Genomic DNA, 18,721 nt, shown 5'->3' with positions numbered 1-18,721 from the left:
GTCTGGAGTGGTTTATAGGGGTGCCATCCAGGGGCGAGCAGCACTGAACAGTGAACACTGACAGGGAACACATTCACCCAACACTGGTGACAGGGCTCCGACTGGGGTTGCTGATGACCTGCAGCATAACACTGCGGAACTTTGGCGACTACTAAGTCGTTTTTTTAAATCCCGCTTTGAGTTGGATGTGTCAATGTGTAGGTCATACATGCATAATCTATGCGTATAATGACTGTCTTACCTCAATTAGCCACGAAATTCCTAGACTTTCTGGAAACTGTGCTGCCCCAATTTCCCTACATTTTCCCCCACGTGGGCCAGCCCCCAAGCAATTTGAGTTCAACCAATGAGCTTCAGCCCCTCACTATATGAGTGACAACTAGCGAGACAGTCAAACAGCAGAGAGAGAAGAGCGCAATGATGTGCACTTATCTGCACATATGTGACAGTGCCATGTTTCGGGGACCACTTTTGGCTCGTGAGAGCTACTTTTATAAACAACTGGCTAAAAAGCATACACAAGTACCGTAACATCCCTTTAACAGAGAGGAGGCTGAGGTTGGAGTGGGCAAAGTAGGGTAGATGTGATTGGGAAGTGTTGTGTTTAAGTGCTCCCTGTATGACTAATCTGTGTGTCTGCATTTTGTGTCTGTCCCTGCTCTCTTTCTCAATCTCGACTTCTCTTTCCTTGTATTACCCCACTTTCTTCCGTCACCTTTTCATTACTACCACATAATTTCTCTCTCTCTCTCTCTCTCTCTCTCTCTCTCTCTCTCTCTCTCTCTCTCTCTCTTCCCCTCTCTCTCGCTTTCTCTTTGCCCTTCTCTTTACATTACCCCACTCTGTCTGTGTCCCCTGTCCATTACTTCCCTATCTCTCCCTTGTCCCTCCCTATCTCCCTCCCTCCTCCCTCCTGCTCTCCTTTCCTCCCCCTCCCTCCCTCCCGCTCTCCTTTCCTCTCTCCCATAGGGTATTGAGAGAGTTCTGGCGGTGGCCCAGCGTATTGGGGAGCTGCAGAGGGACTGTGGGATAACCCAGACAGCGGAAGAATATGTGGGCCAGTTCAAGTTTGGCCTGACCGAGGTGGCCTACTGCTGGGCCAGAGGCATGGTGAGCGGCGTACGTGATCTCTGAAATGCTGCACTTCTTGATTGACCTCGTTTCAGTCAAGACACTCGTGAACACTTTCCCGCACACAGAATAAACACTTTTTTTTTTCATGTTCAAGTGCTTTGTACTCCAGAACTAGGCTTAGTCTGGTTCGTGGAAACTGGCCCCTCAAAGTTGTGAAAGCACTGTACTAAACTATACTGCAGCTTTTCTCAAACTAGGGGTGGTGACCACGTGTGGGGTCGCGAGAGAGAACTCTGAAATAAAACATGTAAAAAATTGCGCTTGGTTCATAGAACCCGGGATTAATGTCAGTAACCTCCGGTAGCCACTAGACGAGGTTGTAATAAACAGAGCGGTTTCTGTTTTCTTCCTGCAAAATGTGACTTTCTTTTGAACGGTTTAAGCAACAAAATATCACGACACTATCACTGAAAGATAAGACTCTCAGGAATGTGTCTTCTGTTTACCTCTACTCTGCCCACTAGCCTCGTTAGAAGAGAGTGGACAAGACCAGGCACGAAATCAGACTGGGGGGGAAATAACATAATCAATGCTTATGTTATTTTCTACCTAGAAGATCATGCAAAATTATTGCCTGATGACCTTCTGAATTTCCCAGTAAGTTTCTGATGCAGTTCAGTCACTTCAAACCATACTTCCTTCAGATAGAAATACTGTCAAAAGTACTGTCAGACTGATTTGTAATAGGCTGTCATAGCCCCATTTGAAAAAGTGAACATTGACTGTTGAACATTAACTTTTTTAACATGGTGGGGTCTGGGATTTCTTTTCTTTTTTTTTAATGGGGTTGCGGGCCAAAAATGTATGGGGACACATGTTATACTGTATCTAAAGTTGAAACGAACTGATATCCCTACTTCCTGTCCCAGCCTGTACTTTATATAATTTTACCTTTTATTTAATCAGGAACGTCTCATTGAGACAGTCTCTTTTACAGGGGACATCAAGAAGGCAACAGGTCCTGTACTGAACTCACTCTGTCTATACAAACGGCTGTTCCCTCTCCTATTTCCTGTCCCAGCCATTTGCAGAGATTGCCCAGTTAACCGACGTCCAGGAGGGCACGGTGGTGCGCTGCGTCCAGAGACTAGACGAGGTGCTGAAGGAGGTGCGCCAGGCAGCCCGCATCGTGGGAGACTCGGTCCTGGGCAGCAAGATGGAGAAGGCCTCGCTGGCCATCCGCAGAGACATCGTGTTCACTGCCTCACTCTACACACACTGAGATAGGGTGGGGAGAGAAGGAGGGAGAGCGAGGGTGTAGATAGTGTTTGTATAGTACTGGAGGTGAAAGTGTGCCAGTGGAGTGAGGGAAGAAAGGAGGGAGTGGAGAGTCAGAGAGGGAGAGTCGGTGTGTGTTACTGTATAGGTGAGAGAGTGGGGTGTCTATCCTGTATAGGTGAGAGAGTGGGGTGTCTATCCTGTATAGGTGAGAGAGTGTCAAGGTGCCTTAGCCAAGTCCCAAGCTCAGTCAGTGTGTGTGCTTATGGTGAAAGAGCGGGTGAGTGTGTGAGGAAGGGATCAGTTGGTGCGCTTGTGATGAAAGTGAGGGTGTGTGTGTGTGAGGCAGTGAGTGAGTATGTATGGACATACTATTGTTTACATGAGTCCTGATGAGATTCCTGGACATGGAAAGGGAATGCGCTTTAAACAAATCAGACCAAAGTAGCAATGATATGAATTAAATGGTTTGTGATGTATTGCACAGTAATAAAATCAACTGCAGACTGTACCAATTGACTGTTTATTTTGTCCCCCCCAAGGTCTTCTGTGATGTCTGTGTCTGTATGCATGAGTCTACCATTGGTTTAAATGATGACACTGTGAACTACTGCTCTTGCTGTGTACTGTAGGAACAACAGTCGATGCATATCCTATCCGATAAAATACAGTAAAACATAATCATATAAATGTCATCTAACCCTGATCAAAATTAGCATCAGTTCTAGAGTCATGCCCATGTCCAGCAAAAGCGTTGCATGTCATGACAGCAAGATTCTCCAGCATCCACGAGGATAAAGAGTGAAAGGTTTTTAGCATAGTATACGAAGTATTCAAATCCAATATCGGGTCGCCCCCAAAGTAGGTTTGTTTCGGGTTTTCCATCTCAGTGGCATATGTATTTCCCAGTCTCGACTGTCTCTTTAAGACAACGATAGCTGTGTGTCTGATTAATTCAATGTAACTATAGATGCATTGGAGAAACCCACTTTCCGCTATTACGGTGGACGTACCAGCTACAGAGAGTGTGAATAAACTGGACATTGCTTTCCCAATTGGTCATTATAATCGGATAATCCAATTGGCCGTTAACATATAATAAAGTTATCCAGTAATACCTTTATTATAGGCCACGGATGTGGAGATAAAAAAAAATATTGGCTGGAAATTGAAGTCTCAATAATTTCATATTTCCCTAAGAGGATTTACCAGAAGTCGTATTGCAGAAATAAGAATATTTACATTAAATTGTTTGGAGCGGAGTTTTATTCTGACTGCACGAAATGTCGGAAAAACACGGTAAGCTTTTATTCTCTGGTTCTGTTGCGTCTTTTATGTCACCACTGTAATTGATAATTGAGCCAATTCTTCCACTCCTCCGCTGTCTATTCTCTCCGTTGCATTGGGATAAATGTGTATATTTCGGATAATTGTTTGGCTATAGGGTGCTGTTTTGGTGATTTTGGAGGTGGATTACTGTAACAATTGGCTACATGGTGACGCACGATATCTCTGTTTCCATCTTCTACATTTTCAGCTCCCCATGTCAACATCTCCGACAAACTCATCCTACTTATCTGCATGCACTGCATCTGTAGTACACTGTCCACCCCCCCCACCCCCACCCCCAAATAGGCTGCTCTCTCTATTTCATCACCTATGCATGCACATTTATTTAAATGACGACAATGAAGTAACGTTTTGCGCGCGTGCGGACAGATGTGCATGTGTACAGTGTATCAGGGTGTGTGTGCGCGTGCGTGATGTTCACATAAAAAAATGCACGACAATAATTTGCTTCATTTGTCCCTTTTAACTTCCCTGGATTCACTGTAACCTAGGAGGTTACCAAGGTAGGCGCCATGTCACTGAGTGAGATGCCTCCCCCTAAGAGAGGCCTACAAGTGCATGTTCATGGCACTCAAATGAACGAAGTGCATAGGTTATACAGCCTCATCACGCGCCAGACACACAAACACACCTCTGAGGTTTAGTTTTATGTATCAGAATAGACAGAATAATGTAATCCAATACGGATGATTAAACATGCCAAATTAAAGGTATTTTTTCACTGGAGATATGGCAACAGATAGAGACAGGCCGATTGCCCTTAATTATAAACATACCCAAAGGAGACCTATCATGATTTGCCTATAGATCTACACTGAACAAAAATATAAATGACAATTTCAAAGATTTTTCTGAGTTACAGTTCATATAAGGAAATCAGTCAATTGAAATAAATTCATCATGCTTATCTATGGATTGCACATGACTGGGAATACAGATGTGCGTCTGTTGGTCACAGATAGTTTTTTCTTTTAAAGTAGGGGCATGGATCAGATAACCAGTCAGTATCTGTTGTGACCACCATTTCCCTCATGCAGCGTAACACATCTCCTTCTCATAGAGTTGAACATCCCAAACATGCTCATGGCTGATATGCATGCAGGCCATGGAAGAACTGGGGCATTTTCAGGTTCCAGGAATTATTTACAGATCCTTGCGACATGGGGCCATGCGTTATAACGCTGAAACATGAGGGGATGGCGGCAGATGAATGACACGACAATGGGCTTCAGGATCTCGTCATGGTATCCCTGTGCATTCAAAATGCAATTGTGTTTCATTGTCCGTAGATTATACCTGCCATATCGTAACCCCACCGCCACCAAGGGGCACTCTGTTCACAACATTGACATCAGCAGTCAGTTGAAACCGGGATTCATCTGTAAAGAGCACACTTCTCCAGTGGGCCAGTGGCCATCGAAGGTGAGCATTTGCCCACTGAAGTCGGTTACAACGCCAAACTGCAGTCAGGTCAAGACCCTGGTGAGGATGACGAGCACTCAAATGAGTTTCCCAGAGACGGTTTCTGACAGTTTGTGCAGAAATCCTTCGGTTGTACAAACCCACAGTTTCAAATCAAATAAAATAAAATAAAATCACATTTTATTTGTCACATACACATGGTTAGCAGATGTTAATGCGAGTGTAGCGAAATGCTTGCGCTTCTAGTTCCGACAATGCAGTAATAACCAACAAGTAATCTAACTAACAATTCCAAAACTACTGTCTTATACACAGTGTAAGGGGATAAAGAATATGTACATAAAGATATATGAATGAGTGATGGTACAGAGCAGCATAGGCAAGATACAGTAGATGATATCGAGTACAGTATATACATATGAGATGAGTATGTAAACAAAGTGGCATAGTTAAAGTGGCTAGTGATACATGTATTACATAAGGATGCAGTAGATGATATAGAGTACAGTATATACGTATGCATATGAGATGAATAATGTAGGGTATGTAACATTATATAAGGTAGCATTGTTTAAAGTGGCTAGTGATATATTGTACATCATTTCCCATCAATTCCCATTATTGGAGCTGGAGTTGAGTCAGTGTCAGTGTCAGTGTGTTGGCAGCAGCCACTCAATGTTAGTGGTGGCTGTTTAACAGTCTGATGGCCTTCAGATAGAAGCTGTTTTTCAGTCTCTCGGTCCCAGCTTTGATGCACCTGTACTGACCTCGCCTTCTGGATGATAGCGGGGTGAACAGGCAGTGGCTCGGGTGGTTGTTGTCCTTGATGATCTTTATGGCCTTCCTGTAACATCGGGTGGTGTAGGTGTCCTGGAGGGCAGGTAATTTGCCCCCGGTGATGCGTTGTGCAGACCTCACTACCCTCTGGAGAGCCTTACGGTTGTGGGCGGAGCAGTTGCCGTACCAGGCGGTGATACAGCCTGCCAGGATGCTCTCGATTGTGCATCTGTAGAAGTTTGTGAGTGCTTTTGGTGACAAGCCGAATTTCTTCAGCCTCCTGAGTTTGAAGAGAAGCTGCTGCGCCTTCTTCACGATGCTGTCTGTGTGAGTGGACCAATTCAGTTTGTCTGTGATGTGTATGCCGAGGAACTTAAAACTTGCTACCCTCTCCACTACTGTTCCATTGATGTGGATAGGGGGGGTGTTCCCTCTGCTGTTTCCTGAAGTCCACAATCATCTCCTTTGACGTTGAGTGTGAGGTTATTTTCCTGACACCACACTCCGAGGGCCCTCACCTCCTCCCTGTAAGCCGTCTCGTCGTTGTTGGTAATCAAGCCTACCACTGTTGTGTCGTCCGCAAACTTGATGATTGAGTTGGAGGCGTGCATGGCCACGCAGTCGTGGGTGAACAGGGAGTACAGGAGAGGGCTCAGAACGCACCCTTGTGGGGCCCCAGTGTTGAGGATCAGCAGGGTGGAGATGTTGTTGCCTACCCTCACCACCTGGGGGCGGCCCGTCAGGAAGTCCAGTACCCAGTTGCACAGGGCGGGGTCGAGACCCAGGGTCTCGAGTTTGATGACGAGCTTGGAGGGTACTATGGTGTTGAATGCCGAGCTGTAGTCGATGAACAGCATTCTCACATAGGTATTCCTCTTGTCCAGATGGGTTAGGGCAGTGTGCAGTGTGGTTGAGATTGCATCGTCTGTGGACCTATTTGGGCGGTAAGCAAATTGGAGTGGGTCTAGGGTTTTAGGTAGGGTGGAGGTGATATGGTCCTTGACTAGTCTATCAAAGCACTTCATGATGACGGGTTTAGCTCAGTTACCTTAGCTTTCTTGGGAACAGAAACAATGGTGGCCCTCTTGAAGCATGTGGGAACAGCAGACTGGTATAGGGATTGATTGAATATGTCCGTAAACACACCGGCCAGCTGGTCTGCGCATGCTCTGAGGGTCGCCGCATGGGATCCATTCCGTTGTCCTGTTTGAAAGACAGAACACAGGATCCGCGTCGCGAAAATCATATTCTTGGTCGTACTGATGGTGAGTTGACGCTGATCTTATATTCAGTAGTTCTTCACGACTGTATGTAATGAAACCTAAGATGACCTGGGGTACTAATGTAAGAAATAACACGTAAAAAACTAAAAACTGCATAGTTTCCTAGGAACGCGAAGCGAGGCGGCCATCTCTGTCGGCGCCGGAAGTACTCATTACATCAGCTGTCCGGGTGGCTGGTCTCAAGATGCCGCAGGTGAAGGAGCCGGGTGTGGAGGTCCTGGGCTAACGACTTTGGAGTAGGCTTATGGTAGAGAACATTAAATTCTCAGGCAACAGCTCTGGTGGACATTCCTGTAGTCAGCATTCCAATTGCATGCTAGCTCAACTTGTGACTGTGGGATTGTGTTGTGTGACAAAACTGCACATTGTAGAATGGCCTTTTATTGAAGGTGCACCTGTGTAATGATCATGCTGTTTAATCAACTTTTTTAAATGCCACACCAGTCAGGTGGATTGATTATCTTGGCAAATGATACATTTTCACTAACAGGGATGTAACCAAATCTGTGCACAAAATTTGAGAGAAATAAGCTTTTTGTGCTCACTTTATATGTTGCGTTTATATTTTTGCTCAGTATACAACATAAGACATTTGGAATGATCAAACTATATATGTTCTTTGGTTTTAGTTCACCATTAGACTACTGGGTTTCATGTAGGCCTATACTCTACTTGATGTTCTATTTGGTATACAGTATGGCTTAGTTGTGAATGGGCCATTAATTTAAACAGCCGATGAAAGTATACATTAGTGCTTATTATTAATTTGGATCTGATTGTGAACTGGCCATGTATCACATGTCCCCCATTCATCCACGATTCTCCTTTTTTTCTTGACTGTTGTCCTTTATCTTTCACCTGTTTTACTGTCTCCCATCTCATCCTATTAATCAGATTTCTCTGTTTTGCATGTGCCCTTTAACAGGTGTCCCTCCTTCTGTGTCAGCATCCCATCCCTCTTCTTCTGTGTCTGAGTGGTCTTACTCTCGCAGTGGTGACAGTGTGTGTGGGTTATGTAAATGCCTGCGTGTATCCCCAAGCACAAATCATGTCTCACCACTCACTCTCTCCCCACCTCTCTCTCTCTCTTTCTTCTCTCTCTCTCTCTCTCTCTCTCTCTCTCTCTCTCTCTCTCTCTCTCTCTCTCTCTCTCTCTCTCTCTCTCTCTCTCTCTCTCTCTCTCTCTCTCTCTCTCTCTCTCTCTCTCTCTCTCTCTCTCTGTCTGCCTCATCAACTGCTGAATAGGCTAGTCAGCATGCTGTGAATTCCTGTATTGTACAAAGTGAACCTGGCTACTGTGTGAACGTGGGTATTTTTGTTTCTCTCTGCGTGAAATGTATTCAACATTGTCCCACGCTATACATGTCTGTGTGGTTAACATACCGGAAGGGAAAAAAACTATAGTGCTTGTTAGTGTTGCACATTTTGGGGAATATTCAGAGGTGGAAACGTTCCGTGGGAATAAATGGGAATTAACAGAAATATATGCAAATGAATATTAATACCATTTAAATGTAGATTTTTTTTTTTGCATTGGATATATTTACCATATCATATAGAGACAGAAACATAAACATTTCACCTTATCATAAGTAGACATCATTGCAAATGATTAAATCCTTCCAATAGAAAGAAAACAACTATTTAGTTACAAATTGAACTTTAATTAAATTAGCTGACTCTTCACATGGGATGATTTCACTGAACAACAAAATAAAGGCAATATTGAATGATCTCCAATGATCCATTGCATCTCCCAAAAACCTTTTCAACATACATCTGTAAAACGGTAGTCTAGAAACTAAAGCTTTGGTTGTCATCCTCTCAGGCTTTCATGTCTTGTTCTTGGACCTCCTCAATGCCCACCTCTTGAACACCAGACTCTGAGGCCTCATCTTCACTGTCATTTTCCAAGATTGTTGAGGATGGCTCGTTGTCAGGCTCAAAAAGCCTCAAATTTGCCCGGATGGCCACCAATTTTTCAACCCTTGTATTGTTGCGTGCTTTGGTGTGTGTGTTCACAAACAAGGACCAGTTGCGCTCTGATGCGGCTGATGTTGGTGGGATTTGGAGGATGATGGAGGCAACAGGGGAAAGAGCCTCAGGTGGCTGATGAGATAAGTTGGCACCACTGCCATATTGCATCTCCATCCCAAAGCCCTTGCTTGGACATGTACTTCGCCAGACTGCCAAGAACCTTGCCCTCATCCAGGCCAAGGTTGCGAGACACGGTAGTGATGACACCATAGGCCTTGTCGATCTATGTGCCAGACAGGATGCTCTTGCCAGCATACTTGGTGTCCAACATGTACGCTGTGGCGTGTATGGGCTTCAGGCAGAAGTCTTCATGCTTTTTGATTTATTTCTTCTCTTACATCTACAAGCAGAGTCTGAACATTAGACAGGATGGTATTGTCTCACTCAATTCGTACAATGGCTGCTGCTATAGGTTTCAGGCTACTTACCACTCTCTCCCAAAATACATCACCCAGGAGGACCCTCTTGATGGGGCTGTCCATATCGGCAAACTGTGATATGGCCATTTCTTGGAGAGACTCCTTCCCCTCCAGGAGACTGTCAAACATGATGACAACACCACCCCAACGGGTGTTGCTGGGCAGCTTCAATGTGGTGCTCTTATTCTTCTCACTTTGCTTGATGAGGTAGATTTCTGCTATAACTTGATGACCCTTCACATACCTAACCATTTCCTTGGCTCTCTTGTAGAGTGTTTCCATTGTTTTCGGAGGCATGATGTCATTGAGGAGCAGATTCAATGCATGAGCAGCACAGCCCATGGGTGTGATGTGAGGGTAGGACTCCTCCACATGTTTCGCAGCATTGTCTATCACCAGTGCAAATACCCTCTGTGGTCCAAGGTCATTGATGACTGCCTTCAGCTCATCTGCAATGTAGAGGCCGATGTGTCTGTTGTCCCAAGTGTCTGTTGTCCCTTGTAACCTTCACACATTAACAAGTCCAATACAGCAAATGAAAGATACACATCTTGTTAATCTACCTATCATGTCTGATTTCAAAAATACTTTACAGTGAAAGCACAACATATGATTATGTTAGGTCATAGCCAAGTCAAAAAAACACACAGCCATTTTTCCAGCCAAAGATAGGAGTCACAAAAAGCAGAAATATAGATCAAATTAATCACTAACCTTTGATGATCTTCATCAGATGACACTCATGTTACACAAAACATGTATATTTTGTTTGATGATCTGCATATTTATATCCAAAAATCTCAGTTTACATTGGCACGTTACGTGCAGTAATGTTTTGATTCCAAAACATCTGGTGATTTTGCAGAAATACTCATAATAAACATTGATAAAGATACAACTGTTATTCACAGAATTAAAGATAGACTTTTCCTTAATGCAACCGCTGTGTCAGATTTCAAAACTTTCAAACTTTACGGAAAAAGCATAATCTGAGAACGGCGCTCAGAGCCCAATCCAGCCAGAGAAATATCCGCCATTTTGGAGTCAACAGAAGTTAGAAATAACACTATAAATATTCACTTACCTTTGATGATCTTCATCAGAAGGCACTCCCAGGAATCCCAGTTCGACAATGCATGAATGATTTGTTCCATAAAGTCCATCATTTATGTCCAAATAGCCACTTGTTGTTAGCGTGTTCAGCCCAGTAATCCATCTTCATGAGGCGCGAGCACTTCGTCCAGACAAAAACTAGAAAAGTTCCGTTATAGGTCGTAGAAACAAGTCAAACGATGTATGGAATCAATCTTTATGATGTTTTTAACATTAAACATCAATAATGTTCCAACCGGAGAATTCCTATATCTGAAGAAAATCACTGGAACAAGAGCTAACTCTGTCGGGAGCGCGAGTCACGAGCCTGAGACACTCTGCTAGACCACTGACAAACAGGTCTCATGAGCCCCTCCTTTATAGTAGAATCCTCATTCAAGTTTCTAAAGACGGTTGACATCAAGTGGAAGCCGTAGGAAGTGCAACTTGACTCCATAGACACTGTTTATTCGGTAGGCCAAGCTTTGAAAAACTACAAACCTCAGATTTCCCACTTCCTGGTTGGATTTTTCTCAGGTTTTTGCCTGCCATATGAGTTCTATTATACTCACAGACATCATTCAAACAGTTTTAGAAACTTGTATTAGTTTCTATTAGTTTTATATCCAATACTAATAATAATATGCATATATTAGCATCTGGGACAGAGTAGGAGGCAGTTCACTCTGGGCACGCTATTCATCCAAAAGTGAAAATGCTGCCCCCTATCCCAAAAAGGTTAAACACACTTTGCTGTAGGCTACTATTTACTAGTTAACAAAAAATCATGTATGTCAAATAAAATATATTCACCCCACCCAGTATTATAATCAAAACTTACCAGAAGGCATGTAGTCCTTGGCTCAGAGAGTGTAGTAGTGTGGGTTTAATAGCATCTCATTAGTGTGCAAGATCTTGAGAATCAGCTGCACATGTGATGGAAGAATGTATTATGCATGCAGAGGGTTGCAATTCCATTTAATTGGGGATAGTTTAACCAAAATATGCCACAAGACCTAGAATTGCCTTATATGTATCCCACAAAAAAGGTACACTGTTATAAGCTAAGTTGTTTGATGAATTTATGACAAATTCCCCAAATTCCAGGGCTTAACTTCCCATGGAAAATTTACGGGAAAATTCCGTAAATTTACCGGAAAGTTTCCAACCCTTTGCACCCTAGTGCTCGTATTGCGGAAGCGGAGACCAAAATGTGAGTGATTGCAAGTTAGATAGAGTTTCTGCCTACTCTTCTCTCTCTCTCTCTCTCTCTCTCTCTCTCTCTCTCTCTCTCTCTCTCTCTCTCTCTCTCTCTCTCTCTCTCTCTCTCTCTCTCTCTCTCTCTCTCTCATTTTTATCTTGCTCATTCATTTCTATCTCTTCCTCTCTCAGGTCTGGAGGACACCAATCGCCAGGCCATGTCCCAACCCATGCAGCAAATTCAGCCCCCTCCATACCTCCCCTCCCAGGAACTTAACATGGGCCAACAACACTCCAACATGCAACACTCCAACATGCAACATTCCAACATGCAACACTCCAACATGCAGCACCCCAGCATGGCCCCTCAGACCGGCTGTGGCCCCCAGCCCAACTACCCCCCTCCACCCCCGCCCCCTGGCTCCGATGGCTACCAGGAGACCCAGTTCCACAATGGCTCCTACGGTCACCCAGGGGCCCCACAGGGCTACACAGTCCAGACCCAGGGCCCGGGAGGGGGTGTCCCACATGCCCCTGTGGGTTACTTTCAACCAGGATACCCTCTCCAGCTGCAACCCTGCACAGCCTACGTTCCTGTCTACCCCGTGGCGTCGGTGAGTCAATGACTTCAACGACAATAGCAGTCATCGTTCGAACACAAGAAATGTTTCATTGATGCATGGTATGTAATACGTCATTGCATTGCAAAGCATTTTGTGTTTGTCGAAAAGACAACAAAGTGTACAAGGATGATATGCTCATCCAAATCTGTAGAAAACCGGTGCTGGGTGGGCAACAATATACAAGAACGGAAAGTCCCGCACAAGGTATAATACTGCTCCCCAGTCCTTTACTTCCTCACCATGATAGATTATGTAGTGCAGACATTTCCTTTCTTAATGGAATGGAGAATGAGTCACCCACATAGCCAATGTCCACTGGTTCTTAGATTAAGGCTGTAGGAAGAAATCATTGGTTTGCTCCTCTTGAGGGGTACAGGGAAATTAAAAAGGCTTTTCCAGGGTCAGTGGCCATAAAGAGATCAAGCATCTCACAGTAGGAGTGCTGGTTTTGGATCAGTTTTGCCTAATAGATCACAATGAATTAGATTACATGGACAGGGGGGTACCTGATCCAAGATAAAAACTCCTAATCTGAGAAGCTTGATACAGTACATAAAGACCAGGTGACAAATACTTCCGGGAGCCACCGTCATACGATACCTTTGTGTGTCCTCTTTCTCCCTCTCTCTACCCCCCGTATCTCTTGCTCACTCTTGCCCCCTTTCTTTATCCCCCCCTTCTCTACCTCTCTCTCTCCTCAGGGGCAGCCCTACCAGGGGATGCCCCAGGGCCAGATGGGCATGCAGATGCCCCATGGCATCGCCCTGATGGAGCCACGGCGCCCGCCTCACGACTACCTGCCAATCGCTGTGCTCACCACCGTTTGCTGCTTCTGGCCAACAGGAATCATAGCCATCATCAAGGCAGTACAGGTTGGTATTAGGCTAGCACATAATCATAGAGAACACTAGAATGGACATTGGCATCCCAGGAACGGGATACCAAGACGACCATCAGGCTCAGGGCAAACTTTCCTTCTAGAAACTGATCGAATATGGTCAAATGTTGTATGAAACTTAAAAATGTGTAGATATGTCTGCACAGTATGTTTGTTAGCTAGCCAGTCAGTTTTAGTGGAATGATTCTTTGAGTATTTTGTTGTATCTCTATGTGTATTAAAGTATTATGTTCGTTGTTTATATGCTGGCTTTGTTAGTTGGCCTGATCATTATGCACAACACTCTGCAACAGCCTACATTATGTAATTGCAGCATTGTTTACACAGGTTAAAATAGATTTTCACTTTGGGCTTGCTTCCGATGTGTTTTTTTGTTGAGCTAAGCTATCAACAAGGCGTAGATAGGCCTGCAAGCTTTAGAGCTTTAACCATTAGTATGTTTGATTAATTTAAGGCCTGATAAATTGTGTTTGTGGCATTTTTGTGTGTGCATGTGCTGTTGCCAACACCTCTCTCTCTCTCTCTCTCTCTCTCTCTCTCTCTCTCTCTCTCTCTCTCTCTCTCTCTCTCATTCTCTCATTCTCTCTCTCAACTAAATTCAGAAGTTGCTTTAATAGCATGAAATACATTCTCTAAATGTGGACAAAGCATTCCAAAAAACATATTTGTAAGGGGGGGAAAAGACTCTCTCTCTCTCTCCCTCCCTCAGGTGCGTACGGCGGTGGCCAGGGGGGACATGGTGATGGCAGAGATAGCGTCCCGCGAGGCGCGTAACTTCTCCTTCATCAGCCTGGCAGTGGGCATTGCCTCCATCGTTCTGTGTACCATCCTCACCGTGGTAGTCATCATTGCCTCCCAACACCATGACGACGACTGGGAACCCTAATACATAACACAGTGTGGCATCATGGGATATGTAGTTTTGGGTGGAGATAGAAGAATAAGGGCACTGAAATGCACACTCTGATACTGGTATGTTATATTGGAGGTATATATGTGTATATATGCACCCTGTGTACTGTATATACAGTTTTGACCTACTGACTACTAACAGGCTGAGAAACAATCACAGCTAATATTCAAATGCCAAAACAAATAGGTGCCCATTATGGGCCAGTATTACTTACCACTGTAACCATTTATATTCAGATATAATAGTACTCCATAGCGCTTATGGGGGAAAACAGAGTACATACACAGAGGAATTGAATGGCAATTCCACCACTTTTCAACCTAATTTTCATGATCTCCTGCACGATACTAGTGTCATCAAAAGTTACAACATTGAAACAGTGATTTTCAAACACTATCAGATCCTCAGTGATGCGGGGAGTAATAAAATATTCTCCATCTGGCTAGAAACTCATTGCAGTTTACTTTTAATCCTAGCTTGTGATGTCACAGAAAAACTTTTTTTTAGGACTATTCTACTTATTTTTTTTAACCACAGATCATAGAACCGCAGTTTTTTCACATAAATAGAAAGACACTAGTATGATAATGGAAATAATGAAAATTAGATTGAAAAGTGGTGGAATTGCCTTTTAACTATGAATTATTTATGAATGACTTATTCATTTTTGGTCCCACTCAAATCTAGGAAGACCAAAACATGGGTCACACTGTATCACAAACTGCCAAATAGATCACAAATCATAACTGAAATGACTTCCCTATATAAATTAGTATTTTATGAAGAGATTGTTTTGAATGACTTCAAAAATAAATACTTTTATTTAATTGTGTTTATTAGTCATGTATAGTTTTTGATTTATTATGATTTTCATAAACATGCTCCATCTAGTGATAGTATATTTTATATTTATTTAAAGGATAGAATAAATTACAGTATAACAGACTGCCAAACATTGCCATTAGTTTTTTTTTTTACACAAAATCAAATGGAAAGTAAATCAAGTCATGACGTAGTGGACTAATTAGGAGATCAAACTATGAAAAAGATGACAGAAATGTGGAGATTTTTCTTTTGAGATGAATAACATCTCTATTTAAAGTTGTGTTGATGGAGAGATACACCATAGAATGTACTGTGTGAGTGTCCCGCCTTTTTTTGTGTGGCTGACATGGACTTGGTTGTTGACAAATTGTTTGTTGCATAAGACTGTTTAATACTTGTTCACTTTATTTATGTATGTATTAATATTTTGTTGCACACGACTGTTTAATATTTTTATTTATGTATGTATTTATCTGTATTATAATTTATTCATTTGTTTATTTCTATAATATATATTTTTTCATAGCTTTTTAGAATGTCACTTTTTTATAATATATTGTTTTGAACCTTTATTTAACTACGCAAGTCTGTTAAGAACAAATTCTTATTTTCAATGACGGCCCAGGAACAGTGGGATAACTGCCTTGTTCGGTGGCAGTACGACAGATTTTTACCTTCTCAGCTCAATCTTTCAACCTTTCGATTACTAGTCCAACGCTCTAACCACTAGGCTACCTGCCGACCATTATGTTTTAGTTGAAATCAATATTTTATTGTACCCATATTATCCGACAAACCTTGAAACTAGATGAAATTTGATGATGTTTGGAGTGATTTGCACTTCCAGTAGGCTTAGAATGGCTTTCTACTAGGTTTTTATACACTTCAATAGAAAAGGGTAGAATTGTAGAAATGGACACATTTAAAAAAACAATTACTTGCCTGATTGAAGTGGTTGACCCATTTTCTAATGTCACAGACATAAAGTAAAGTATTGCAGTACTAAGACAAAAAGCAACACATTAAATGAAAGTGCTTGGACGGACTCAATATTAAAAAGGGTATGTAATTATACAGAGGGCTAGTGAGGTGTACATTTGAGAAATTGCTGCTTTTGCAAATAATGTTTTGCAAATATTAAATAGGGTCATAATTGGCAATACAAGAGTGTTATCTTAGTTAATAGTTTCTCAGAGTAAAAAGGTTGTAGACAAAGGACTTATGGGATACAGACAAAAACTCTGTTGGGAATGCCATTGTGAACCATTATTACGATTCTCTCATCTAACCTTTTCCCTAATGGCCTTAGCTGATAATATGGGTTGCGTCAAACACATTTGGTGTCTAATCTAGCCTATCACGTTACAAGGTGTGTTTCTCCTTGTTATCGAGAGCCAAGAGGGCTGTTGTGGAACAGTATGAGCTGAAATGACCTGAGCCGGAATCAGTAGAGCAGAAATACTGATGGTGGCTCTGAAAACGAATGTCTCTGAGGAGAGAGAAAAAAAAAATCAATGCCTAATATACATTGTGGCATTCTCCTCTCCTCGACTTGTTTCTATTTCCCCAAGCACCCTCTCTCTCTCTGTTTCTCTTTCTGCTGTCCATTGCAAAATTGGGACCGTAATTCTCAACATATCTCTAATCTGCTTGTCCTTTCTCTTCTGTTTTCAATTCCTATGATAATGCTTTTTTTTTTTTTTTTTAAAGAAAATTAAGTTAGTCAGAACTGTTGAGAATGTGTTGTTTCTCGTGAAGGACCATGATTACTGATTTGAACAGTGTATTAGGGTGTTTGAAGTTAAATTCTGCAAGTATTATTACCATGGCTATCATGATTCTGTTACGTGGTAGTCACCTTTCCATTCGATCATCACTGCTGTATTTTTAATGTACATTGTATTTGGAGAATACTGTATGTTCTTAATCTGATATGTTAAGAGAGCCAAGTAAGCACAGTATTGTGACTCGTAGTGCTGTTACTCGCCTCTATACAAGAGAAGTATTGGCATAGAACGCGTGTGTGCTTTTTAGACCCACTCCTAGCATATCTAGTTGTTTTTTGATCTACACTGTGCTCTTCCCACATATTCGTTTTCTAAGGCATTTTCTATGTCATTGTTGATGACAGGCTGGGCAAATGCTACTGCTTCTTTGCGGCATTGATACCTTTTCCCTGAGCATGTAAATGTAATAGATTGGCGTGTTCAAAGTGGCTGGCGAATCACAGTGTACATGAACTTCTCTTGGGGTCTATTTCTGTTCATGGATGTTACACATGCATTTGTTGTGTATGGATTCAATTGTTTGAATAAAATACAATTTTTCTTTGGGTTGAGCAAGACCGGGTAACAGTGAAGTGTACACCTACATCTCTCTCTCTCTCTCGCTCTCTGTCTCTTCTCTGTCTTTCTCTCTCTGTGGCCTTTCCTGTCCCTACGTCTCTTAAGTGCTATTTATAGTTGGCCCGGATTCCTCCACACTTGTACAGTATCTCTTTCTCTCCCAGTCGGAACATGAACTATCGTTCAATAGCTAGGGCTTAATCACATATCAAAGTGCAGCCTCAATGGTATTTATTTCTAGTCCCGTTATTACAGCGCCAGCATTTATGTTTGTCTTTTTGCACCGTCTCAAGAGCGTCTAAGGTCTATGTCATGTGTATTTTCACTATCTTCTTCCCCTTGTAGATAATGCAAGCGCCGAACCGCAACATGAAACATTAAAACACATCTCTATACTCCACGTCCCATTGATTGCTTATAGATATTACACGAACTGGTTGAGTGCACATGTATCCCCAGATAGACACAGAGAGCAGAGGAGGCTGGTGGGAGGAGCTATAGGATGACGGGCTCATTCCAATGGCTGGGATGGAATCAATTCTACGGTATCAAACACACATATGGAAACCGTTACCGTTATTCCATTCTAGCCATTACACTGAGCCCATCCTCCTATAGCTCCTCCCAGCAGCCTCCTCTGACACAGAGAGAAGAAAGGGAGGTGGTGGGACTAGGCCAGACTGTGTCTGCAAGATCACAGATGGTCATTTAGCCTTCCAAATAGTGACCCAGCGTCTGTGCGATCGTTTAACTTGGACTGTCTCAACATGCATCTCTGTACCGCTACACCGCCCTGCCTCCGCTGAGCGCTGTGTCTCTCCCTGTGTGTGTTTGTGTCATCATGCCAAGTACCGGATACTTATGAGCCAATCACCTCAGCAGTTGTGTCAAGGCTGATTAATAACCATGGATTAATGAATGAAACTGTGTGCCACATGCACCTCCTGTGTAGCCGTGCAGCCGGCCAAGAACAATGATTCATGTTGACCCCCTGAGCTTAATACTTCATCTCTGCATCATTGAATCTGTCCTCTCCTGCCCTCCTCGCTCTCTTTTTTTTATCTCTCCGCAAAATCCATTCATAATTTGCCCTGTTTATCTAAATGCACTCCCAAAATATATTGTAGCATGTACCTTATCAAAATAAAGGAATATACTTGTTTACTAAAGGACACAACTCATAAA

General features: G+C 42.8%; 2 protein-coding genes across 2 annotated transcripts in view; both read left to right on the top strand.

Moving 5' to 3' along the window:
• The window catches only part of LOC124020042 (helicase SKI2W-like), a 15,263-nt gene extending 12,400 nt beyond the window's left edge, over positions 1–2,863 (top strand). The window contains exons 5-6 of the mRNA XM_046335467.1: positions 970–1,110; positions 2,156–2,863. Of these exons, the coding sequence (XP_046191423.1) occupies positions 970–1,110; positions 2,156–2,356 (342 nt within the window). The 3' untranslated portion in view covers positions 2,357–2,863. The remainder of the gene's footprint in view (positions 1–969; positions 1,111–2,155) is intronic.
• Positions 2,864–3,181: 318 nt separating this feature from the next.
• On the top strand, positions 3,182–18,687 carry LOC124020030 (proline-rich transmembrane protein 1-like). Its single transcript, XM_046335453.1, has 4 exons — positions 3,182–3,651; positions 12,125–12,546; positions 13,257–13,427; positions 14,163–18,687. Exons 1-4 carry the CDS (start codon positions 3,636–3,638, stop codon positions 14,337–14,339), a joined length of 786 nt encoding a protein of 261 aa, XP_046191409.1. The 5' UTR covers positions 3,182–3,635; the 3' UTR covers positions 14,340–18,687.
• The last annotated feature ends 34 nt before the right edge of the window (positions 18,688–18,721 follow it).

Source organism: Oncorhynchus gorbuscha, unplaced genomic scaffold (assembly GCF_021184085.1).
Source record: "Oncorhynchus gorbuscha isolate QuinsamMale2020 ecotype Even-year unplaced genomic scaffold, OgorEven_v1.0 Un_scaffold_750, whole genome shotgun sequence".
NCBI lineage: Eukaryota > Metazoa > Chordata > Actinopteri > Salmoniformes > Salmonidae > Oncorhynchus > Oncorhynchus gorbuscha.
The sequence above is the reverse complement of the archived record's forward strand: the minus strand, read 5'-3'. Positions and strand labels throughout refer to the sequence as shown.